Here is a 27,573-nt window from a genome sequence, read left to right as displayed (position 1 = left end):
CTATTTTAAAAACTCAAATCCCACAAAATCTCACAGGATTTCATACTTAGGCCTGGAGTGGTGGGTAGGATGAAAATAATACAAAAGGAGACATGACCTTAATTATTAAAAATATCCGTTTTGCCCCAAAATAACCAGGATTACTATGGGCACAAAACAATGCCCTTATTTTTCAATAAACACATTTAAGATCAAAGTAATATTGAAAAACTTACCATAAAAGTGCTCAGCGGAGAATTCAATTCAGAAGCCGGTAGCAAACAAGCCAGCAGCAAAGTGGCTTTTTGGTTGGGACAAACCACAAGTGTAAAATCGGGGAGGTGGACTGTACAACTCCTAGTAGAGACTTGTAGATGTTTTTGTGTCAACACATTATGCACAGTCAGTAATAATATTTACAGACAAGTAAGAAAATGTACAGAAAGGAAATATCTGATTATAGACTGAGAAAGTCTACCGCCTGTTGAGAAAGGTCTATTTAATGTTAAAGTTACTTTCCCTCAATGGAATATATACTAGTCAGTCCCAGTGACCGTTTCACTCACGGTTTAGCCGATGTGTTTCCTGGGTAAAGATCAACCAAAAAACGCAGACCAACCTCCCCGCCCCTCGCTCAACAGTTTCTGGTAGCGCAGGCGATAAACGTCAGGGGCCTGGTGATTCGTTAGGGGTCGGGTAATTAGCCCCGCCCCCCGGCCCAACGCTGACTTGTTCCGCTAGTGAATCTGGGTACAGAACGGAATCACAACTCAGTGTTGTCAACACATAGTGCTTAAGTTAAAACGTGATTAACCCTCACCTAAAAGGGGTTGTGCTGTGGTGGCGCAGGGGTTAAGCACAAACCACAATCAAGGCCTCAGTCCTCAACACAGCTGTCACAGGTTCAATTCCTGACCTTGGCAACCTTTGCTGCATTACCCCCCCTCTCTCATTACCCACTTTCCTGTCAATTAACTATCAAATAAAGGCCACTAGCCAAAACAATCTTTTAAAAAATAAAATGTGAAAAATGAAAAACCCTCACTTAAAATTAAAGTTGTTTCACCCGATTGAGGGGTAGATGGGCCCAGGTGGGGGGAAAGAGGTGTGTGTGTTTTTGGCGGGTGGAGGGAAGGGGGTTGGGCGTTTGAATGGCAGGCGGTGGTGAGGGGTGCAAAAAACACCTTACATTGATTGAACACTTTGATTACTAGTTTTTCCCCAAACCTTATCCTCAAGGCAAACTGACCTGCATGTTTTCAGTTCAGCAAAACCTTGTTAATCAAATGTTAATTAAAATCATGTGTGCTGAATTAGGGAAATGGCTAAAACTTGCAGGGCAGTGTGCCTGGTGCCAGTGCTGAAAAACACTGGATTCGATGTGGCATTTCAATCAATGAATGTTAATTGGCTAGAATTGAATGGTTGTTTGATGGTTGATCCAGCTTCTGTCGTTGACCTGAACCATACATGCAGCCTTTGTGATCATTATTCAACATTAAATAAACATCGTGTGCTATCTGGGTAGTTCTTCCCCAAACCTTCACGTCAATCAAACTGACCTGCGTTTTTTCAGTTCAGCAAAACCCCGTTAATCAGACGTCAATTAATATCATGTGTGTTGAATTAGGGAAATGCCTAAAACTTGTAGGGCCTGGAGGACCAGTGCTGAAACACACTGGATTCGACGTTGGCATTTCATTTATTTGATGTCAACCACAAAACAACATTGATTCAATGACACAGTTTCAACATTAGTTAATTGGCTAGAATTGAATGGTCGACAACTGATGGTGTCGGTTGAGGTCGACACCATCAGTTGTCGACCTCAACCAAACATGCAACCTTTGTGATGATAATTCAACATTGAATTAACATATTTTCCAACAAGCCAACAGCGAAGCAGCTGTGTGTTTGGGACATCCCACTCATGTAAACGGTGGGGGTGGACCCCTCCACTCCTTTTAGTAAGTTGTAGATGTTTTTGTGTCAATATATCACACACACAGTCAGTGAGAATTGTTATGAACAAGTAAGAAAATGTACAGAAAGGAATCAGCACCCACTATCCTCTACAGTGGTTAATTTAAATGTGATAACCCCCGCTCAGTAATAAAATACTCTGACCCAGAGCTCTGATGAGGAGGAGAGGAGGGGAAGGGGTGCGGCAATACATCTGACATTGATTCAATATTGATCAGATGTTGATCAGACATCAGCATTTCAGTCATTAGATTTCAGCCACAAAACAACATTGATTCAATGACACAGTTTCAACATTGGTTACTTGGCTAGAGGTGGATGGTTGTTTGATGGTTGATCCACCGTCATTTGTCGTCTTCAACCAAAAATCAACCATTAAATCAGACTTCGGCATTTCAGTGATCAGATTTCAACCACAAAACAACGTTGATTCAATGTCACAGTTTCAACGGTTTGATTGGATGGTTGTTTGATGGTTGATCCACCGTCATTTGTCGACTTCAACCAAAAATCAACGATTCTAACTATTTTTCAACGTTGATTTAACATCATGTGCTATCTGGGATTGCATTTATTCTGGCGTTAGGTAAATGTACCTTGAAGGAGAATAGCACTTACATAAAAGTTCAACAGGGATATTCATTTAGAATTAAAAATAACTCACTCTGATCACCATGATAGATATAATGTATGTCATTAATGAAGGGGAAAAAACTCAACCCAGACTTTAAGTTTAGGGTCTGGTTCGCAGAGTATAAAGTTAAATTTTTTCCCCAATTATTCAATGGGAAAAAATAAACTAACCTCAGTTAAGTAAAATAAAATTGTAATCAAAACTTTTGGAATTGTAATGATTTCTTTTTTAAAAACAAATTGTTTTGTTTAAAAAACTTTTTTTTAATTAAATAACTAATTTTTGTCTTGTGAACTTTAAAAGTTATTGCCAAACATAAACTTTTATTTGCACACATCAGAAATATTTTGTTGTGAATTTAGGCCCTCCCCATGACGTCATGTGAGAATCACAAGCAAAACTGAGTCATGCACAAATAAGTTTGTTTTGCAAAAAAAATTCCTTTCATGAGACAAATGTGTGATTTAAATGTTTAAAAAAGTTTTAAGTAAAACTCAGTAGGCTTTTCCCACAGTGACATGCATTAACAATTCAATTTTTGCTTTTGATTTTTTCTTTTTCCTGCAGTTCCACCTTAAAGTTTGATGCAGCTCTGCTTTCCTGAATGGACCATCTTCATCTCCACTGCAGCAAACAGGCAGCTGTTTTTTACAGATTACAGTCCACAAAAAAGGTTGCATTGTACCCTTGTTTATATTTTTTTAATGTAATTCTGTAAAGACAAAATATGTAAATCAGAGCTAGACCACCAGTTGATATCTTGCTAAATTGTGGGTTTGAATATTGCAATACTTTCCTATAACAAAATAGACCTGCAGAAAGAAATTACTAATAAAATATCTTACATATGCATAGTTGTATGCTCTGTATAGAGATTTACCTTAGCTTTGATTGTATATTTCACAATTTTGTAATTTATCATTGTTTATTAAACTCTAAAAGCTGAGTGGCTTTGTTAATATTCTGTCCTAGAATGCGGTAAGATGTGCCCTTTTTTTTATTTTGAGCACCTGCCCTTTTAGTGGTCTCTGCACGGCCCTGAGTCGTGCTTTCAGAGGTGCACGTTGAGCGAGCGGTGAGAATGATTTATATTTGTGAACAAAGAATTTTGTGCGGCTTTCCCATCTCAACACGCTGCCCAGCGCCCGGCTCTGTCTGCGCTGATAAAAGTTTATCGGTTGGCCAGTGTGTTAGTGGTCAACAAACCAGCGCTAATCACTCATCATGATTCAACCACCATTTTGAGGCGCTGTGACGGACGTTGGAGGTGAGGGATGGGAGTGTGAACGGAGTGAGAGATTGTTTTTCCAAGTTGTTTTTGCCAGTGTAGCCATGGCTTCCACTTGTTCATGTCTGTGGAGGCAGCACTCATGTAGTTGTAATTGGGGCTCACAGATGGCTGTATTTACAAAAACTGGAAAAACCTAGCTTGGAAACCGACCCATACCCTCTCTCATGACGTGTTGAGTTGATCAAATTGTCGACTTTGCCTGAATTCACTCCAAATAGCACTATGTCATAAACAGCATTTCTCTTTAGACTGAAGCAGACTTAAAATTGTACAAAAATTATTTTCGTACATGGTAGAAAACATGATGACAGAAGGGCATTTTCTCAATGGCTAGTAATGATTAGATATCATAATGCAATATTTGATTGCATCATACTAATCTTATTTATGAATGTTAATCTTATTTTGTAAAAATAAGATTAAGCATTTGCATCGGAGCATTTGCTGCAAAGCTGCAAATGCTCCGATGGTCTTCAGTTCTTACAATTGATGGTTGCCAGGGCCGTGCAGAGACCTTTGGAGGCTCAGGGGCTCAAAGTTAAAAAAGGGGCACATTGAACAAGATCTTAAAACACCGTACAACAACATAGCAACAACCCATATCTGACGTCACGATTTGCGCTCGGCCCTGCTGGAACGCACATGTAGCACCGGTATCACACGGCTAACTGCGCTACTGGACCAGTTCTAGGCTCTAAGGAGTGGGGAAGCAAGAATAACACCAGAGACAGCTGCTTTAAATGCAAAAAGCCGGCAATTTACTGAATGCAAAACACACATGAAACACAATACACAAAACCCCCTAAAAAAAAGAAGAAAAAGAAAAGTGTATCACTTCTTTTTACTCATTAGTTCACCTTGCTTATTTCAGTAAAACTAATCTAATTTAGTTAGACCAGTCTCTTTTTCCTAGGTTATTTTAGTCAAACTAATTTAAGTTAGTTAGACCAGTCTCCTTTTCTTAGGTTGCACCTATTTTAGGATTCCTATTTTTTTTCTCTGAGTTAACTCGTTTTTTTTTCTTTCACAGGTAAGGAAATACCCTCAAACAAATCAAAGTGGACCACAATTATTCAATTCACATTCAGAGACATAACATATGAAAATCTAAGTATGACACTTTAAGTTCAAGTCCAAATGTGAGTTCAGGTTCTCAGTTCAATGAAAAGCTTCAGTTTTGATTCAGTCCAGAAAAATAATAATAATTTCACCAGTTCTTAAATCAGTTCTTAATCCGGCTCAGTTCGGTTTGAACTAGTTCCTACCACTCCGGCAGCGAATTATCATACGCAGGAGAGTCCCTCCCTGATATGATGGAGAAGATGAATTGAAGGTCTAGGTCTGGCTCGCCATCTTGAATCCCGTCTGTGAATGTGGACGTTGCACACGGCAGACCAATCTTCGCTCCGACCGAGCTTCCAACCGAACAAAAAACCTGACCTGTGTAACAGGCCACAAACACGACAAAACTCTTTTTAAATCCTTAAATTATACAAATAAATTCTTCTTCATAAACTCAACATATTAACTGGATAACCGTTTATACATTAACCTGATCACAGTTTATAACGGAGCATTTCTTGCAAACAGCTACGTCTTAAGCGTTAGCTTTCCGCCAAAAGGAAAAGTACAACACGGTGAATATGTAAGAAAATAAACACAAAACTCACCAAAACCGATGTAACTCAGTTCTCATAAAATACCCGTCAGTTTCCGACCAGGTAAATTATGTCTTCTTAACTATAATATTAACTTTTTTTCCGTTAATCAATCAACTGCTCTTTTCCTCCGATTCCTCCTCTGCTCTCTCCCTCTGGTTTGTGCACCGCAGCGTCACCCAGGCGTAGCGTCTTCTTCTTCTTCTTCTTCTTTTTGTTTTATGGCGGTTGGCAAACAACTTTCAGGTGCATTACCGCCACCTTCTGGACTGGAGTATGAACCAGATGTCTAATCCCTATAGTCTCCCTATTAGACCTGTTTTTCTAAGAAACCTAAACACGGAATTAAAAACCACATCTCCAGATGATTTTTGTAGCAGATCTCTAATATTTAATTTAACTTTATTCCTATTTAACTCTTCTACTAATTCCTCTCTTTCTAGATTATATTTATTACATTCCATAAAAATATGTATAACTGTTTCCAGCTTTCCACAAAAATTACATAACCCCGTACTATGTTTATTTATTATTTTCAAAGTGCTATTTAACCCTACATGTCCAAATCTTAACCTAGATATAATATCTTCCTCTCGTTTATTCCTATTTTCTTTTCTACACTCCCCCACTTTTTTTTGAATATAATAAAACCTTGCTTTCTTTTCACCCTCCCACTGTTCCTGCCACTTCTTTTTGTAATATATTTTACTTATACTCCTTATCTCATTTTTACTATACTTAACTTCCAATTCAATTTCATTTCTCTTACTCGCACTCTTTGCAAATGTATCTGCTAATTCATTTCCAACTATTCCAGTATGAGCCGGAATCCAAATAAATTTAACAGTAGATCCATTTTTTCCCATTTTATGTATTAATTTATTTATATCTATCAGAATGTCTTGTCTTGCTTCCGACTCTTGTTCCATAATACTTATTAATGCACTACTTGAGTCAGAACAAATTAACACTTTCTTTTCGCTTAATTTTTCACTCCATTTTAACGCCCTTGAAATGGCCATTAACTCTCCTGTGTATACATTCAAACTATCCGTTAACCTTTTATTTTCCATAATGTTTAAATCTGGAATCATAAATGCTATTCCTACTCTATCATTTATCATTTTTGATGCATCTGTATATATTTGTAAGTATTCTCCATATACCCTTCTTATGTATCCTTCCACCTCTCCTTCTACTGTTTGTTTTCCTTCTTCCAACAATGTTAAATCAACTTTCATCTCTTTTTGTATCCAAGGCGGATTACATGAAAAATCCACCACCGGGCTAATTAAACATTGATTTAATCCTATTTCCTTTATGTCCTTATTTATTATCCATCCAAAACTATTTACATTTACACTCTTAACACTTTCTTGGCATGGTTGTAATATATTATTTATAGGATAATTTCTTTTATGCCCTTTTACGTTTGCCCAAAACCCTACTCCTAATTGTTTCCTTCTTAACTCCAATGGCATTTCCCCCATTTCTACCTGTAGTGCTGACACTGGTGTCGTCTTCATTGCCCCACAGCAAATTCTTAACGCTTGATACTGTATTTTATCTATCTCTTTTAATAAGTGACTTGAGGCAGAATTATATACCACACATCCATAATCTATTACCGATCTAATAAGTCCAATATATAATATTTTCAAAGTTTTCCTACCTGCTCCCCATTCTTTGCCTCTTAAACACTTCATGATATTTAATATTTTTTTACTTCTCTCTATTATTTTACTAATATGTATTTTCCATGTAAGCGTTTTATCGAACCATAAACCTAAATATTTGAATTTATCTACCCTTTCTACTTCCTTATCATACATTTTTAATTTTATATTAGCACCTACCTTCCTCTTAGTGAAGTTAACAAATTTAGATTTTGAACTTGAAATTCGAAATCCCCACTCTAGCGCCCAATCTTCTACTTTACCTAACGCTTCTTGCATTTTATAATTTATAAATTTTATATTTCTTCCCTGTTTCCAAATAAGACCATCATCCGCATATAAAGTCATTCCGAACTTACCTTCGATTTTACTAAAAATATCATTAATCATTATTATAAATAACATTGGACTTATAATACTACCTTGAGGAGTGCCATTTTCAGTTAAATATTTTGAACTTACTTCATTTCCTATTTTAACTCTTATACTTCTATCAGTTAAAAAGTCTTTAATCCAATTATAAATTTTTCCTCTTAACCCTATTTGTCTAATTTTAATCAGTAAACCTTCCTTCCATAACATATCATATGCCTTCTCAATATCCAAGAACACTGCCATTAAAACCTCTTTATTCACCTGTGCTTTTCTGATTTCATGTTCTAGCTGTACCATAGGATCTGTTGTACTTCTTCCTTTCCTGAAGCCATATTGGTATGATTTTATTTTTCCTCTCGATTCTAAAAAGTATATTAATCTATTATTCACCATCCTCTCCATTACTTTCCCGATACAAGATGTTAAAGCTATTGGCCTGTAACTTTCAGTTAACTGGGGATCCTTACCTGGTTTACAGATAGGAATAATAATTGATTCTTTCCACTTATCTGGCAAAGTTCCTTCTTCCCATATTTTATTATATAATTTTAGTAAAACTAATTTACTCCTTTCACTCAAGTTTTTAAGCATAACATAATTTATTTGGTCCTCCCCTGGTGATGAATTTTTTGTATTCTTTAATGCTTTATTTAACTCTGTCATTGAAAACTTCATATTTATAGTATCATTATCAACCATTTCCTCATTTATCCTTCCATTATATTTTCTCATCGTTAACTCTCTTCCTTCTTTCTCTTCTTTACTAAGATTTTCGTTACTATGTACTTTAGCTAAAACTTTTACTAATAATTCTACCTTATCTTTATCTTCTATAATATATTTCCATTATTTTTAAGTATTGGAAAATTGTATTCCTTTGACTTTCCTGACATTTTCTTAATTGTATTCCATACTCTATCTAATGCTGTAGTTTTTCCTAATGATTCACAATATTTACTCCAATAAAACTTTTTCGCATTTCTAATTTTCCTCCTGACTTCTGCTTGTTTCCTCTTATAACTAATTAGGTTTTGGAAACTGGCATCTTTTTTAAGTGTTTTAAAAGCCTTATTCCTTGCTTTAATTGCCATTGTACATTCTATATTCCACCAAGGGACTATTCTTTTCTTTTTAATCCCTTTACCTTTTGGGATTGCTTCTTTTGCTACTTCAATAATACTCTTACTAACTTCTAAATTTAATCCATTTATTGATTTATTTATATCTATATTTATCAATCTATTTTCACTTATATCTTTATATTTCCTCCAATCAGCATCTTTAAACCTCCATCTTCCTTGACTATTTACCTGTTCTTTTTCCGTATCTATCTCAACTTCAGTAAATATTGGATAATGATCACTGCCTATTGTACTATTTTTTTTTATTTTCCATTTACAACTATCTGCCATTCCTTGCGATACTAGGGTGAGATCAATGGCAGATTCCTTACCACTAATCATATCCAACCGAGTTCCTTCGCCATTATTTAATACTACCAGTTCTTTTTCCTCAATTATTTCTTCTAAAATTCCCCCATTATAATCATCTTTCTCACCCCATAAAGTGCTGTGTGCGTTAAAATCCCCACACCATATTAGCTTCTTTCCCCTATGTTTAATTATATTTTCTATCTTTGCTTTATCTATTTTCTTACAAGGATTATAATAGTTTATAATTTCTATACTTCCACTTTTTGTCCACATTTTAACTCCATGAATCTCTAATTCCGTGTCAAATTGTATCTTACTAAATTTTATCTTTTCTTTTATACATATAGCACATCCTCCTCCATTTCCATTTCCTCTGTCTCTTCTTATAGTTGAATACCCATTAATGTTTGTTTTAACCAAGTTTCTTGAATACAAATTACATCTGGTTTCTCCTTTAATCTATTAATAAAACCTTTAAACTCTTGACCATTAGCAATTAGACTTCTAGCATTCCATTGTAATATTAAAATTATATGACTATTTGATTTGCTTCATTTTCACCTGATCCCTCTCCTTGTCTGAGTTCCTCCTGAATTCTTTCCCATGATAAATCCGTGACATTAAAGAATCTTACTGCTGCTTTCACTATTATTTTAATTTTTTCTGTTTTAGTCCTCGCTTGCTCTGAACAGTTTATAATGTAGGCTAAGAACGGGATCAGTCTTTCTAGTGTGACATTATTTTGACCTTTATCTATCATCTTCTTTTCTACTTTTGCTCTTTGATTTACCCCTGCACTTTTCACCTCCTTTACTGCTTCTGCATATGACATTCTCTTCTCTGTTTTTAGTTTTTGAATTTCTGCTGCTTCTTTCCTCACCATACACCCTGCATATGCTGCAGTATGATCTCCTCCACAGTTGCAACATCTTATCGGCTTCTCTCCACACTCCCCATAGGAATGTTCTCCTCCACACCTACCACATCTTTGCTTCCCATTACATACTTTTGCTGTATGTCCATATCTCTGACACTTGTAGCATCTCATCGGTGGAGGAATATAATTCCTAACACTGAAACTCAAATATCCAATCATTATTTTATCTGGTTTTTCTTTTTCTTTAAACTCTAATAGCACAGAAGTACTATCCACTCTTTCTCCATTTCTAAAAGCCTGCAGTCATCTGATATTTGTTACTTCTCCTCCTTTTATGATTTTCTTTAACTCATCCAAGTTTTCTCCTAATGGAATCCCTGATATTACCCCTTTTGTTCCTCTCTCTTCTCCCATTATTTTCCTCTCCATTACTTCTCTTTTACAAATCGACTGTATTTTTAACGCTTTGTTCTTTTGTTCAGCATTTTTACAGATGATCAACAGGCTTCCATCTCTTAGCACTTTAGCTAATCCCACATCTCCAATCATTTTCTTTAAACCAATAGATAGCGTGATTGGACTCACTCCTGTCAAATCCTGTCCAGCTCTGAATTTCAAAATTACCTTGAACTCCTCCATCATTACTTTCTTTCGTGTCTCGACGTTTTCCTCCTCCTCTTCGAGAGATCTTTTTCCTGTATTTATCCCTTTCTTGCCCTTATCTTTTCCTCCTCCCCCTTTCTTATTTTCTACCACCGACCAACTTGTTTCCATTCCTTCATCCTCTGAGCACCCTCCACTACTACTAGCCATCTTAGTCCACTCACAGTCCAGATTATGCCTTTAAACCGCTCTTCCACTTCTTAGCTTCTCGTGACCGAACCACGCTCCGTCAGAGTTGCTGTCCCGGTCGCAGCCGAACTCAGGCGTCGCGTCTGTGACGCTGGTTCCTTAAAGGGGCAGCGACGTTATTCTCTGTTCAGACTTTTAATCCGCTATTTATTCTTATTTATGTCAGATTTTAACATGGGCAAGTATTTATTCCTATTTATTCAGATTTTAACTGAGCAGCTATTTATTCCTATTTGTCAGATTTTAACGTGGGTTACACACAACTTCACAAATTCCTCCTGGTTCGCATCTGCAGAGAAATCTGCGCTGGTTCATCGACAGTTGGACCTGCCTGAACCAAACCGATCCATTGAACTCTGCGAGATTTTTTTTTTTTTTACCTTGTCCGCGGTTCGGGCGTGCGCTTTTGCCAGGATTTTTTATTTTTTGCATGGTTTCGCTTCTCCAAAACGGACAGATGTTACGTCTGCCGCGCACCTCCTGAGCATCGCTCTCCTTCTGGGTGCGGGAGGGTAACATCTTCACCTACATTTGTTAAAACTGCAGGGCGAGTTAAGTTTAATTCTTCGCAGCGGCAGAGCCGCGTCCGCATTAGTTGTGCAGTGCACTGCGCATGGATCTCATTAACTTCTGCACCTTTATTTATTTCCTCAAAATAAACTGCTGGCTCCTCTGTTTAGACTATAAATGGATTAAAACAACGTTGCATTCTCTTTAGTTTTCTCTGTTCCGTACTGGAGACTGGAGTTAAAGGCGCCATTTCAACTAAAGGTTTGCAATGAGCTTCCTAACCAAGGTGTCCTGTCCATAACTCTTCAACACGCTGTCAGCTCCCGGTCAGAAAGACGCATTTAGTTCGGTGTCTATGAGATGATATTCAGAAAGGATTTTTTTTATTGATTGATTTTAGTTGCCTCTGTGATGAACTCTTTGCATAAAGTCTATCATGTCTCCATGTGCACCAGTCAAAAGTGTTAATTATAACCTGTCAAATGACAGAGGGGCTTAAAAAAATAACCAAATATTCAGTTTGGTTATGTTTTAAAATTATATATATATATATATATATATATATATATATATATATATATATATATACAACTACCCGCCCAGAGACTGGGTATGTAGCCCCAGTAATGAACGAACCATCTGAGCTGAACGAGGCAGCAACTGACCTGAGAGAGAGAATCATGGCCCGAATGAACACCAGACAACCCCGATGCCAATTACAATGGCTGAGTGAAGTACCATCAGAAAGTCTCATTGAAGATGTGAATGCAGCATTGAGAACGATCCCTACAACACCATAACTGAAACCAATGAACTGATATACAACTCAGCATCAGTGATCCTTGAGATGCTTGGCTATAAGAGCAACCAATATCCACCATGGAAAAGACGATTAGAGGCTAAGATCAAGATAACAAGGAGGGAAGTGAGCCCTTCTCCACCCAACCAGCTAAAGTGTACTCTCAATGGCAGGGTACTAATAACAGAGCAGACCCACCAAGGCTGGAGACTGAACAATACTGGAAAGGCATATGGGAAAGGGAGGCGTCCCACAACAGCAATGCACAGTGGCTAACCTCTCTACGAGAGGACCACAGCAACCTCCCTGAACAAGCCCCAGTAACCATCACTGTGGCAGATGTCCAAGAAAGAGTCTCAGGTATGAAAAACTGGACAGCACCAGGGCCTGACATGATCCATGCCTACTGGCTAAAGAAACTCACTGCCCTCCATGAGAGACTGGCAGTTCAACTGAACCAGCTGCTTCAAAATGGGACTCACCCTGAATGGTTAACTGAAGGGCGCACAATCCTGATCCAGAAGGATCCCTCAAAGGGTTCAGTCCCATCCAACTATCGGCCAATAACCTGTCTCTCTACAACATGGAAGCTCATGTCAGGCATCATAGCGGCTAAGATAAGCGGGCACATGGATAAATACATGAGCACGGCACAGAAGGGCATCGGCATAAATAGCAGAGGAGCCTAACACCAACTCCTGGTAGACCACACAGTCGCCCGAGACTGCAAAACCCAACACACCAACCTGTGCACCGCCTGGATTGATTACAAGAAAGCCTATGACTCAATGCCACACACCTGGATCATTGAATGCTTAGAGTTGTACAACATCAATAGGACTCTAAGAGCTTTCACTGCTCTTAAGAGTCTGTGGGGCTGTGGAAAACCACCCTTGAAGCCAACTGCAAACCACTTGCACAAGTGTCCATTAAATGTGGCATATACCAAGGAGATGCTCTGTCCCCACTGCTGTTCTGCATAGACCTGAACTCCCTCGGCCAAATCATCAACAAGACTGGCTACGGATACCGACTCAAGAATGGGGCCACAATCAGTCACATCCTCTACATGGATGACATCAAGCTGTACGCCAAGAGCGAGCGAGACATCGACTCACTGATCCACACCACCAGGATCTACAGCACTGACATTGGAATGTCATTCGGACTAGAGAAGTGTGGTCGGATGGTTACAAAGAGAGGGAAGGTCGTCCGCACAGAAGGGGTCTCACTCTCAGAGGGAACAATAGCAGACATAGAGCACAGCTACAAGTACCTGGGAGTACCACAAGCAAATGGCAACCTCGATGAGGTCACAAGAAAGGAGCCACAGCCAAATACCTCCAACGAATAAGACAAGTCCTGAGAAGCCAGCTCAATGGCAAGAACAAGATCCGTGCAATAAATAGCTATGCCTTACCAGTAATCAGATACCCTGCCGGAATAATTAGCTGGCCAATGGAAGAGATGAAGGCCACGGATGTGGCCTTCATCAGAAGATACTCAGAAGATACTAACCATGCATGGAGGGTTCCACCCCAAATCCAGCACCCTGAGACTGCACACAAGCCGTAAGGAAGGAGGCAGAGGACTAGTGAGTGTGAGAGCCACTGTCCAGGATGAAACATCCAAGATCCATAAATACATCAGGGAAAAAGCCTCAACGGACGATGTGCTCAGCGAATGTCTCAGGCAATGGGGAACAGAGGACGAGGTGCTGGAGGAACCATCATGGAAGGACAAGCCCCTACATGGGATGTACCACCGACAAATAACTGAAGTGGCTGATATCAGGAAATCCTACCAATGGCTGGAGAAAGCTGGACTCAAGGACAGCACAGAGGCCCTCATCCTGGCTGCCCAGGAACAGGCCCTAAACACCAGGGCAATAGAGGCTCAGCTCTACCACACCAGACAAGACCCAAGGTGTAGGTTGTGCAAGGAGGCCTCTGAGACAGTCCAGCACATAACAGCAGGGTGCAAGATGTTGGCAGGGAAAGCATACATGGAACGACATAACCAAGTGGCGGGCATAGTGTACAGGAACATCTGCGCAGAATATGGACTGGAAGCCCCGAGATCGAAGTGGGGAACACCCCCAAAGGTGGTGGAGAATGACCGAGCTAAGATCCTGTGGGACTTCCAGATCCAGACAGACAAGATGGTAATGGCGAACCAACCGGACATTGTGGTAGTGGATAAAGAACAGAGGAAAGCCGTTGTGGTGGATGTAGCAATACCAAGTGACTACAACATCAGGAAAAAGGAGCACGAGAAACTGGAGAAATAGCAGGGCCTCAGAGAGGAACTGGAAAAGACCTGGAAGGTGAAGACCACAGTGGTACCTGTGGTCAATGGTGTCCTCAAGGCAGTCACCCCCAAACTGGAGCAGTGGCTAAAACAGATCGCAGGAACAACATCAGACATCTCAGTCCAGAAATGTGCAGTTCTAGGCACATCCAAGATACTGCGGAGAACCCTCAAGCTCCCAGGCCTCTGGTAGAGGACCCGAGCTCAGAGGATGAAAAAGAGACCACCTGCAGAGGGTGAGAAGGGATTTTTTTTTTTTATCGACTAGATAGATATATAGATGTGCACACACACCTTTTAAATTTTGCCCCCCCATAGGTATTCCTGGCCCCCCCTTGTTCCCCCAAACTTTAAAAGTCTAGCTCCACCACTGTGCTGAATCAGGGATGTGCACCCACTAAATTATTGAATAAATATATATATATGAACTCACCAGCAATGCATTTACTCATTTTAATCTGTTACTTAGATTAAGTGTTATTCTATCATTTAGCTTTCCTGATCATTCATGGAACTTCTTTGGAAATATGGACTGTAGCGTCTAACATTAGGGTTGGGGTTGTGTGTGCTACGGCTGCATGTTTAGCATTCAGATGCTATTTTAGGCTTGAAGAGCTGACAGGCTAACTCCGTCTAGTACAATTTGAACACCATAGTCCAATCCGATGGTTTTTTTGAAGCAAAATTTAACCCCCAGTGGCCCAAAAGAAGAATCTGTGAAGTCCATTGCTGTTGTTCGTGGATAACGCTTGTGAGTCAGACTTATGGGCGTATCAGAAACAACACAAAAGTTCAGAGGGGGCCAATCAGATGTCAGGGAGGGCCAGTGAGTTTTTTCACTCTGGCTCAGCCCCAGACAGAACTAATTTTGTTTTGCTCTAAACTGAAACAACTTTGAATGTTCTCAGTTACATCTTGGAGGGAATCATATTTATATTAACACATTTTTTTTGACTGTTTTAAGATCTCAAGAAGCTGAGGTTTGGACCATAATCTGTTGATCTTAAGAAGTTAATTTAATCCTAAGGAAAGACGTCACAACAGTGATGGTTCCACATCTGACAAATTAGATGTTGATTTGGTCCAAAAAAAAAAGAAAGAAAAAAATATCATTCCGGCAGTGACTTTTTCCATTGTTTTAGCTCCACCCATCTCTTGTTCTTTTTTTTTGGCATGTTGACTAATTTTGGCATGGTGACACACTCTTCTTTCTCAGCTTTCTTTTTTTTTTTCAAATTACGAGGGGATGCTTACATCTCCCTTTAGTGTACAAAATATCAAACCCAGTCTGACGTTTCACTGTGTATGAAGCCCAGAAGCATCCATCTGTCCGTCCGTCCGTCCATCTATCCGTCCATCCATCCATCCATGTAGTAATTTTGTAGATCGGTTTCCTTTCAAAAAACATAGCATAAGTTATTTGTGCAGTAGCTTGCTCCACAAAACTTCTTAAAATGCCACTGAAACTTTAGATGATATCTGGGGTGCTGTGGTGGTGTAGGGTTAAGTACAACTCTCATAAGAAGGCCTTAGTCCTCGATGCAGCCATCACAGGTTCGATTCCCGTAATGGTGACCTTTACCACATGTCTTCTCTCTCTCTCTTTACCTACTTTCCTGTTTCAGCACTTTCAAACAAAGATCACTAATGCCAAAAAACCCTTACAAACATGATTTCTGCCAAACTGGTCAAGTTCAATTCCCCATATGGAAAATAGAAAATCATAGCAATCCCTTTGGTAAAATGCAGCATGTTACAAACTTCAGCATAATGCCAACAGCAGCTGACGGCTTAGTCAGGAGTAGTCATCCACCCAGAGGAAGAGGAGCTCTTTGGTAGATGAGACCTCAGCATCGCCGTGGCAACAGTATTGCCAGATTGAAGCCAGATAATACGGATCACTGTGTGTATTAAAAAAGCAAGTTGACAAACAAACCAAACACTGTGCTGATGCTGCTTGCCTTTAGCAGGCTTATGAACCTTGTAGCTTCTGATCCCTATAAGTGAAAACCTGACAGTTTGACGGTACACCAGAGAGTTTAATACAATCATCCAAATGTTCAAGATCCTTCATAAACAAAATGTCCTGGTCCAAATTCAGACTGTGCTCAGACATGAGGTCATCTAAAAGTTTCATACATTGCAAACGACTCAAATGTGTTTTTTCTTCCAAAGCCTCCCTGAAGATTAAAAGATTCTAAGCTTGCAAACGGACTTATGGAAAGTAATTTTGATTTAAACAAAAGCGACTTTGTCCTCATTTGACCCATAGATGACTTGTAATATGTATGTGTTTTCCCTGAAAGGGTTCATGTCTAATATAACTAGATTAGCAAATTTGACAAAAAATACCAATTTGTATTTTGGGGCCATTTTAGAATGTTGCTGATAACTTACTATACCATAATAAAAAAATGTTTTATTGCGCCACTTGTGGCGGAAGCATGTTGGAGCAGCTAAGTTTTCAGCCCTATGATGTAGGACTGAAACAATTAATCAAATTAACCCTGATTAATCCTGATTAACTGATTTTTGAAATGATCATTAACTAATCCAGTAATCCATTAATCATGAACTGGCCTTTCTCTGAGTAGACTCAAAAAAGACTGTTTGCTACAAGTAACTAAGCAAAAATGGTACAAAAATATATATACATTTAGATTTATGATAAAAACTTTCTTTGTCTGTAAATCTGTTCTAGTTGTAGTTTTAGCTTCACCTGGTTCAAATTCTATAAAAAACAAAATATCCTATTAAGCACATTTTGCTATACAATTAATACTTGGTTAGTGCAAAAATTAACCAGTTAATCCTCCCAAAAATTGATAGAATAATCGATTAATTAAATAATTGTTAGTTGCTAATATCTTATGTCATTTCATTTTATTTTGAGCCAAATAGCTGAATGATGAACATTCTGACATTAATGCTACAATTGCTTTGTGTTCCACCAGGGATGGAGATCTGGCTGACAGTCCACGTGCTTCTTCCTGTACACTGGAGTGTACAGGAAGTGTGCTGAGTCGACCTGTACAAATAACATGCAACCAAGATGAAAATGTGGATTTTCATCCTGTGCCTGAGTAATGAATGGATACAGACAGCTTCTGCTGCCAGTGTGACCCCAACTCCCTCGTCTCAACCCGCTACACCCACCGAAGATGAGAGCACCCAGATGGTGGTAAAATAACATAGATAGTTTTTATTAAACAATATTTGATCCGTGAATTTAGGTCAGATTATTTTGATACAGCAGCGCATTTGTGAAACATATCAGAAGAGAATTAGTTTCACCAATACAGACAAGAAGTACATCTTGTTTGGTAGATATACAGTGTTCAAAGGTACTCTACTTGTTTTTACAGGCTGCTATGGTAGTCTAGTTCACAAAGATAGACTTACACTGAGAAAAATGAACTCATTAAAGTGAGAAATAATTTCAGAATCACTTTCCACAAACAGATTTCTGACTTTAAATTGAAGTTTCAGTGATCCAAAGGGACGATGTCCTACCAAGTCTGGGATGGCTCATTAACCAAAAGCAAAGAGAAGGATTTTATATGAGAGGCCTAATTAAATAATTGAGGCAGAAACGAATGTTCTTTTCTGTAGGATTGGTTGATCAAGTATGGCTACCTGCCCCGGTCAGACCGCTCCACTGGGCAGCTACAGGCCTGGACAGCTGTCACTGACGCTGTCAAAGCCATGCAAACATTTGCCGGCCTCAAAGACTCTGGAGTTTTAGGTGAGGACTACACCCAGTGTTGTGCTGACAGTTGATCTACTCCTCTGACCCGAGGTTTAAATGTGAATGTATCTTTCTGTACTTGGACTGTCTAGATGAGGAAACACTGGTGCTGATGAAGAGCCCACGCTGCTCCCTTCCTGACCAAGATGGACCATCCAAGTTACTGGTCCTCCAGCAGGGGAAGGAGATACGGAGGAGGAGGAGATCTGTCTCCATGTGGACCCACAGGAACATAAACTGGAGGTTGGATGGAAGTCTATTATAACTCTTCTTACTCTGCCTAATTGCACATTGGTGTGTATCATTCATTTCACCAAAAAATAATAATATCGGCTTTTTAGTCCAAGGAAGGGCATGCTAGGTCTGGTTTAAAAGAAAGTGTTAAGCTTGCATTTCATGTTGGAGTCAAAAGGGTCTGATCAGATCAGAAATTGGGGGCTCGTCCAGGATACCAGAACTTGTAGTGTAACCTGACTTTGAAAGAGCAATAGATCTGTATCCTGTAGCTGTAGTGACCCAGCAGTTTGTGTCTCTATTTACCCTTTGAACTTGACGTCACTCTCTTCAAAAAGCATTCCATTCCATTATGGCGGATGTCAAAACAACCGATACCTCCGTTAACTCCTGTAATGATTGTCCAAAAACAGACAGTTGACTAATACTGCTTTTATTTAGAAATGGTCACAGGGTGCTCAACAGATGCACAAACAGATGAGGATGCAAACCAAACTTGTCATTTTATCATAAACCTTCTAATGAGGAAAGAAGACGGCGATGGATAACAGCTGCCAATCTTAAGAACTGGCAGCTCTTGACGTATTTGCAGATTTTCAATAAACACTTTTTTATAAAGTAAGAAGATTAACCTTCCTATACTTTATGAGTCATCAAGATTAGTGAGATGCAATCAAATATTGCATTATGGAGAAGGTACATGTCTAATCAATAATAAGAAAATGCCCCACTATCATGCTGCCTAGCATGTACAAAAAAAACTGGTTAGCATCTAGGCTTTTGTACGCTTTTAAGTCTCCTCCGGTGTAAGGGGAAATGGTGTCTATGACATAGTGGAATAAATCATGTGGCGTGAATTCAGAAAAAGTCAGGAATTTGATTAAATGAACAAACAATTCAGTGGAGAGAAGGTATGTGTTGGTTTCTAAGTTAGCTACTTACTTTGTAACTATCCCAAATAGGGCAATTATTATTTTTCTTTCACTTTGCCCTTCTCTTCTACTCACAGAGTATTTTCACCTTCTTAGGTTGCAATCCTACCCTTCTTCTTCACACCTGTCCAGGGAGATGATTCGTTCTCTGGTCTTCTATGCTCTAAGAGTCTGGGCAGAGCCAACGTCGCTGGAATTCCATGAGGTTGGCACATTTGTTTGATGGTGCTTGTAATAAAATACAATAAAATAGGAGATTCACCTCTTGGATTTTATGAAACAAATAGGGACAAACCTCTAATTGGATAATTAAAGCCTGGATTATTAGGTTTCAGTGAAAGAATGTTGTACAGATTATTGAGGCAGGGGGCCTATCTACTTCTATCAACTAAAATGCCATTGAAGTGCTAAAGTTTGTGGATACCATGGATACTTTTGTTGGGTGCTGTACTCTGTTGATTTGTCTTGCATCCAGGTGGGCAGCCCAGAGGTAGCTGACCTGCAGGTAGACTTTCTCCAAGGTTACCATGGTGATGGCTATCCCTTCGATGGAGCGGGTGGAGCAGTGGGTCATGCTTTCTTCCCTTCAGATCCTGCCAGGGCAGGAGGAGTTCATCTGGATGCAGAGGAGCAGTGGGCTTTCAGACAGCCAGGTCAGGCTGCACTTATTTATTAATAAAAGAACAAAATACCTTCATTTTAGAGTGTTTATGCTGTCAGTGAAGCTATTCAAGCCTAAAATAGCATCTCAATGCTAACCATGTAGCAGCACCCCACCCCCAATGCTAACGTTCTCAACACAATGGCTTGTTGGGTTTAGTGTGGATAAAAAAAAGAAGAGAGAACTAATTTTCAGACAATTTCTGAAATGTTCTAGAATGCACAAGGAAAGAATTAATGTCAAAATTTCTGAGCTTTTTCTAGGAATTTTTTTTTCTGAGAATAATCTCAAGCTTGTTATATGTAAGTGTACTCCTTTTTTTCTATCTACAGTGCGCCGCTGTAGCATCTATTGTCCATGCTTCCAGAGACAGATTTGTTCATGAAGTTCCATGAATGATCATGATTCCTTGAGCTTGTTTGTACGGCTCTAACACCACTTTGCACCAATATGATGGTTGAACAAACACCATATTAAAAGCAAATGTCTTGATTGATGAGCTCACATGTATATTTATTCAAACATTTTTACAGCAAAAAGGGTTTTTTTGAATTGAGAATGTTGCTTGTTTTGACAATGTATAATTTTCAATTAAATAGTAATTAATTAATTACAGACCCTGGAATTAACTAATTTTTACATCATTGGTTGTGATATTTTAATTCTTTATGTGTGAATCAGAAACTGGAAATGTTTTGGAGGCACAGTTTAGTGGATTTTAGTGGTATTGCGCATAAAAACAATCCCTCCACTCACTCCATGTGCAAAACTATATTTTTTTCTGTTGTCTAGCTTAAATGACCCCAAAGGTACTTGGTTTGTAGTTGGTTCATTTCTGTCCAACAGCACCATCATGTGGTCAGAAACAAGCTTTAAGAGACACATCTACTTTGTAATAACTCTTGTATAACTGTGTATATTCCCCTCCAGCTTATGAGGGCACGGACCTGTTTACGGTGTTGGTCCATGAGTTTGGCCACGCTCTGGGCCTGGCCCACTCTTCGTCCCGCCACTCAGTGATGAGGCCATACTACCAGGGTCCTGTTGGAGATCCTTTGCACTACCGCCTGGAACAGCAAGACCTGGAGCACATCACTCACATCTATGGTAGGAACAGCACTGCATCATTACCACATGAGAACCTTTAATGTGATTATAAGGAAGCACAAGATAGATGAACCAAAATATAACTTTACAACCTCTAGATGGTATAAATATTATTATACTTGAATTATATCTGAGCATCTTCCTGCGCTGGAATGAGAACAGGCAAAGGTTTAGACTATTAAGAGGGTGTTTTCACTCCGACTTCAATCGTCAATTTTGGGCCAAAAAATTGCTTTCCCACAGCACCGAGTCAAACAAACTGAACCCTTTGAAAAACCTTTATACTCCATCTGAGTGGTGCCAGGAACCACTCAGAGAAGCAACATAAAACCTTTGAAGATACTGAGAGCAACTTCCTTCTTTGCAAAATGTAAACAAAAGTAGAGTAGTGTCAGATTTTTAGTGGCTATAGGATTTCTCTTTTGTCTCTGGTAAAACACCACGAGCCAATTCTAGTGCTAGACTTGCTTGTTTATATTTTGGTTGTATTTACCCAGAATTCCCTGTGCTACTGTCTAATTCCTGCTTTTAGAGCGGTCTCCAGTTTGCTTAGTATTCACATATGCATTTGACCAGAGTTCATGTTTTTGATCCTCATCAGATTTTAATTATACATTCATACCTCCCACACATGAACCAAACTTTCTAGGCAAATGAACTAAAGTTAAACTAAAAGGGTCTGATGTGAATGCATCCTAAGTCGTCAATAGGAATACGTTGGCGGGTCTGACAGCTGCTGTTACTGACTGCTGCTGTCAGCTTTAACCTCCACATTACCCTGCCATCCCATGTCAAAACATTGTATTGTAAAGCATCAGAGGATCAGAGGAAGGGAAGTGTCTGGTGAAATGTGGAACTGATTGCACCATTTTCTTTCCCAGAATACCCTGTAAGCTCTGCAGACACAGCTGTCTGTCTGCATGGTTTCTAGCTCAACATTTGCAGGAGGTGTTGGCTGAGTTTTTATTGTGGTTTTAAGGATTTTAAGTGAATAATCCCATTCCTGTTCTGTGAGGTTTTTCAAGTTCAACGTATTTTAATTTCTGCTGCAGGTAAAAGGAACCAGCTTCTGCTGACAGATGCTCCTCGCCTTACAACGGAGCCTAATATGCACCACAGAGCCCATCACCATCATCACAGACATGGGTACAACCTGTACAAAGACAAACTGGGAGACTGTCACAACACGGGATCATGGAGTTGGGATTAGTCATTCATTCAAAATGCTTTCAGTGTTTACAGCTAAAATTCTGTATAAGTTAATTTTTCATAGTCTTTCTTGAAGGCGAGTGAAAGCACTGAGCTCAGAGGAAGTTGGTAAATTCAAGACTTAAGTGAATATAAACGTAGCCAAGGAAACCCAGGGTGAGTTCATTTAAGTAGTTATATGTAACGCAGTATAGTAGGACTGGAGTGGAACTGAATGACACTTTGACAGTAACAGAAGTACTTTGCAGTGACCAGATGTAGGATCAGCACAGAGTGTGTGAGTGATGGAAACAGACACAAAAGAAAGTTTACTTAATTTATGGCACCTCAGGTCTTCTGGCTCTGGTCTGCTCTGCATCCCCAGAACCAGAACCAAACGAGGAGAAGCAGCATTCAGCTTCTATGCACCACAAATCTGGAACAAACGTCCAGAAAACTGTAAAACAGCTGAAACACTGAGTGCCTTTAAATCTCGACTAAAAACCCATCTGTTTAGAGTTGTATTTCAAACATAATCAATTAAGAATGTAACGATGGCACTTGACTTAATGTAATGTTTTGATTGTTGATTCTATGTTGCATGACTTTATGTTTTTGTGTTTATTATGTAAAGCACTTTGAAATGCCTTACTGCTGAAATGTGCTATACAAATAAAATTTGATTGCTTGATTGATTGACCAAATGAATCACCATGTGTCCTTTGACTCTGTTTTTGTCCCTTCAGCCCTCCCATAAATCGCTGTAACACAAGCTTTGACGCTGTGGCAAAGATAAGAGGAGAGACTTTCTTCTTCAAAGGTTTGAATGTTGGAAACAATAAAGAAATTAAACATGTTATTATCTCTTTCAATATATACAGCTCTGAAAAAATGAAGACACCACTGTACTGAATCCTATTGAAAACCTCCTAGTTATTCCACAAAATATTTATTTCTGAACTCTTCCTGAGTTTAAACATTAGTGTTGTTGTTTCTAAGTGAACATGAACTTGTTTTCTTTGCATTATTTTAGATCTGAAAGCACTGCATCTTTTCATTAATTTGACCATTTCTCATTTTCTGCAAATAAACACAAAATTTTTGATTGGAATTTCAGACTCTTCAGTAGTTTATAGAATAAATGAACAATGTTAATTTTATTCAAACATATATCCATAAAAAGTAAAATCAGAGAAACTGATCATTTTAAGTGGTCTCTTAATTTTTTCCAGAGCTGTACATTCAGCTTGTAGCTTGTAGCAACAGTAGCTAACTGCATGTGCTTCTGAAAGCATTTATAGCACAAAAGGACAAAAAGACTAAAGAAACCCCAGTAAATAAACCCTACATATCTTTTATATTAATCTCTGCCTTTATAAACCTCATCCTTCAGTGTGCTGAAGCCTCATGTTTCCTATTTATGCTGCTGAGCTGCTAATGTTGCATCCAATGGACACATTCTGGAGGGACAACTAGAAACTCTTTCTCCAGTTTGTCACACAAATGATGTCATTTATGTGACATCATGTCACACAAATGTTGATGTTGCTGCAGGCCTGATGGTGTGGCGGGTGAACGGTGGGGGTTTGGTGTCAGGGCGTGGTGCTGCAGTCAGGAGGCTGTGGAGGGGTCTGCCCGCTGACCTGCTGCGCCTGGACGCTGTGCTGGAGAGGCATTCAGATCACGCCATCATCTTCATCAGCGGTACACAACACCATTTTAATATGTTTACCTGTGCAGTGTTTTGTCCTGACCCTGTTCCTGACATCTGGACTGATCTGCTAAAATCTGTATTTGTTATAGCTATATGTATAAACATTAGTTGGTTCTTTATCACTTTTAGTCAAAGTTATTTAGAGCCATTGTGGGAGGTCCAAAGAGCCACTGGTCTGTGGTTGTCATGTGATAAAATGTTAAAAGGTTCAGCGGGTGTGTACTCTTTTTCAATATGTACATACTGCTTCAGCTGCCTTACCTGGCCACTTGTGTGTGCTGCTGCAGGCTCCAGGTTCTGGCTATTCAGGGATCTGTCCCTTCAGGACGGCTACCCTCAGCCCCTGACTGCTTTCCGAATGGAGTTGAGCCTGACCCGAGGACAGCCTGATGATGAGGATGAGGCAGCACCGGGATCTGGGCACTGGGCCCTGGTGTGGGATCCAGAGGAAGGACCTGTGTGGGGAAAAGTGGGAAACTTAGAGGAAGAGAAGCAGGAAGACAAATGGAGCCAGCTTCTTAGGGACGGTGTCAGCGGCATCACCACTGACAACGACGGTGAGGAAGTGAATGGTCTCAGAATGTGTTGAACCTCTGCTCTCGTTTTAAATATGAATAAAAATCAATTGAAGTGGAATTGAGTTGGTTAAAGGGGCAGTATTATGTGTTTTCCAGGCACATAGTTTCATTTTATAGCACAATCAAATAAGTATGTTAACTTCAGTTGTTAATAAAAAAAATGCTACATAATCAATTATGACTTAAAAGAAGTTTGACTTCATAATTTAACGCCTTGAAATTGGATCTCTGTGTCTTTAAAATTCCTGCTTTTTCTGACACTTCAGAAACCTTCAGAAAGTCAGAACATCATGGCTCCTCTATTGACCCTTTAGCAACTTTTTTTTTCACCAGCGTTTCACTGAGAAGTAGCTCTTATGATGAGCTCAGCTGATGAGCAGTTCTACCAGTTTTATGAAGGAGTTGAGTGAGGGAGTTGTGGGGGAGCAGTGAGGCTTGGAAGCTTAGAAACTACAGCTTTTAGGAGGAGCTACGTGTGGTATGCTTTAGATGAGGAAATAACATCATGACATGATGTAAAGCTCAAAAAATGTGATTTTACATAATACTGCCCCTTTAAGAACATAAATTAAAAAAATTAGCTGAGTTTTTCGTCTAGAAACTGCTGAGGTTATCAGTGTAGCCCTGTTGTAACTTTCTTCTCCCACTTTTAGGTTCTGTTTATCTGTTCAGAGGAGATTCCTACTGGAAGTTTATGTTTCCAGGCTCTGCACCGCAGGATGGATACCCACGATCCTCTGCTGCAGACTGGTTGGACTGCATCGACTCCTCGTCCCCGTCCGCAGTGGATGACTTCTCCCTGTCTCTGTCTCCTCCTGCGGGAAGACAAGAGCTGCAGGAAACACAGAGGGAGGACGGGCAAGATGGGGACGTGGGAGGGAACAGGAGAGACAGACATCGCCATACACCCAAATACAGACAGGACAGCGAGACACACATCTGGACACAGTGCACATGCCAAAGTAAAGCACCAGGTGGCAGCAAAGCATCTGGATTGTTGGTTTGTCTGCTGGTGACTTTGTGTCTGACCAGGCTTTAGAAAATCTCGTGTTCTATCATAGTGTTTCTCAACCTTTTTTGAGCCAGCGCCCCCCATTATCTATTATCCAGGTTCCTCACCGCCCCCATCAAAGAATTTGTAGGCTACTTTGTACTGAATATTATTTTATTATTAATATTACTATCACTATTGTTGATGTTTTCATTTTTATGCTTGTTTTTGTATTTATCATCAAAAATAATTTCCCAAAGAACAAAAAAAAGCCATAGGTATAAAAATCATTTTTACAGGTGTCAACTTAAGCTTGGTAGGCCTATCAGCAGCCAATCAGAGTGGAAAAAAATATTTTTGTTCTGTGCCATTTTCTGATGTTAATTGTTACATATCGCACAGAATGACCAGATAAAAGCTATGCAACAATGCCAGTATAAACTTTGATCTATTTTCAAAAAGTCTGTCCTCTGCAACATTAAAAATATGGATAGAACTGCAATTATGTCAATCATAACGGGCACTTCAACAACATTATTTTACCTTTTATCTCTATTTCAATTATTGCTTGAAAGGTCTTGCCATACCAGAGGAGGAGAAGGAGTGAACCGTGAGATAAGGCTTCTGCATGTTGGTGTTCCCGCTAAATCCTGAATATACCCAATTTGGGTTGTCTTGGCCTTTTTATCGCAGCCTGTGGGGTTTACCCTGACTAGGAACGAGAATACAACCTGCTGAATGTGACAGGTAGCCAATCAGAAAGCGTGGTGACGTAACAACAGAGGGGAATCCCAAACAGCTCACATATCGCGCAACTGTGAGTCCGGTGGATATCAGAGATGATATGTGGAAATGTTTATTATTATATGTAAAGGTCGTTATTATATATGTTTATGTTTATTAAGTTAAAAATGTTAACTATGAAAAAACATAGTCGCCTCCAAATCATAGTGCAGCAAATAGAGCGGCTGCTCCCGCTGTCTTTTATCCACCGCCTTTTCTTTTTGTTACGTCTTTTAGCTCTTAAAATGAGTCCACAAACTGTCACTATTGCTTCTACACCGTCATCCGTGTTTGGTCATTCTAAATTCCCGTGCGGTGTTGGGGGTTTTGTGGATTTTCTTCTGGAATCGCGATGTTTGTGACTGGAATCGGTTCGTGTGGTGTGCTGCTCCTGCCGTGTGGCTGGAGACACGAACCGATCGAACCTGTTGTACTTTTATCAGCTCTGTGATCACAGAGGTTTGGAAAATCGGCCGACAATCCTTAAATCTTGCCGTCTAAACCAGACTTAAAACTCACAAGCTCTACTCATCTCCTTTCGACCACTGCCCAAACGCTTTCTGACTCTGGTCGCTATGGTAGCGTTTACATATCCCTTCAAAATAAGATACAGATGCGCCACAAAAACGAGCATTTTACTTTCATGAAAATTTTAACTCACGATAATGACTAACTGGAGCCCTGAGCTTGTTTCTCTGCAACGAGACGGTCCTATCTTGGACCGTCTCGTTCGGGACAATAACTCCCGAAGTGTTGCTTATATCCACAGCGTGCTTGGTTTCTACGTGGCGAAGCAGTCTAAAGGGAAACTAACACTCATTAACACTCATGTTGTTGAATTAACACTGTATTTTTAACATAACGCTTAAACTGGAAATCGAACACTTTTGAATTTGCTGTGTTGCCATGAATTTTGGTATGTAATAAAGTTATTACAGACCAGACGCCCACATTTTATCATAAGGTCATGTATTAGAACATCAGTCAGCATTAAAACAATTATTGACTGTAGAGGGAAGACTCCTGTCAGTTGTCAATGTACCTCTGAACAAGGCACATAACCCCAATTTGCCTTCCTATCTGTGTACCAGTGTTTGCCTTCCTATCTGTGTACGCGCACACACACGCGCACACACACATGTGTGTGTGCGCGTGTGTGTGTGTGTGGTTGGGTGAATGTGACTTTAGTGTAAAAGCGCTTTGAGTGGTCATGTGAGTAGAACAGTGTGAAAACAAACTTCTAAAAACCATGTGACTGAG

At 39.5% G+C, this 27,573-nt stretch overlaps 1 protein-coding gene and 1 long non-coding RNA gene across 2 annotated transcripts; one reads left to right on the top strand and one right to left on the bottom strand.

Moving 5' to 3' along the window:
* Window positions 1–4,622: 4,622 nt before the first annotated feature.
* On the bottom strand, window positions 4,623–11,666 carry LOC148156669 (uncharacterized). The gene is made up of 2 exons (XR_015764424.1): window positions 5,558–11,666; window positions 4,623–5,327 (listed from the first exon to the last, which is right to left on the bottom strand). It is a non-coding gene; the product is annotated as an uncharacterized LOC148156669 (long non-coding RNA).
* A 5,682-nt stretch (window positions 11,667–17,348) lies between these two features.
* On the top strand, window positions 17,349–25,876 carry mmp17b (matrix metallopeptidase 17b). The gene is made up of 11 exons (XM_014975716.2): window positions 17,349–17,558; window positions 17,990–18,122; window positions 18,218–18,368; window positions 19,388–19,496; window positions 19,767–19,944; window positions 20,883–21,059; window positions 22,112–22,205; window positions 22,994–23,067; window positions 23,802–23,951; window positions 24,249–24,518; window positions 25,193–25,876. The coding sequence occupies exons 1-11, from the start codon at window positions 17,430–17,432 to the stop codon at window positions 25,576–25,578; spliced, it is 1,851 nt and encodes a 616-aa protein (XP_014831202.1). The 5' UTR covers window positions 17,349–17,429; the 3' UTR covers window positions 25,579–25,876.
* The last annotated feature ends 1,697 nt before the right edge of the window (window positions 25,877–27,573 follow it).

The sequence above is a fragment of the Poecilia mexicana genome, unplaced genomic scaffold (genome assembly GCF_051168715.1).
Source record: "Poecilia mexicana isolate PSO_F unplaced genomic scaffold, ASM5116871v1 scaffold_10, whole genome shotgun sequence".
Lineage (NCBI taxonomy): Eukaryota > Metazoa > Chordata > Actinopteri > Cyprinodontiformes > Poeciliidae > Poecilia > Poecilia mexicana.
The sequence above is the reverse complement of the archived record's forward strand: the minus strand, read 5'-3'. Positions and strand labels throughout refer to the sequence as shown.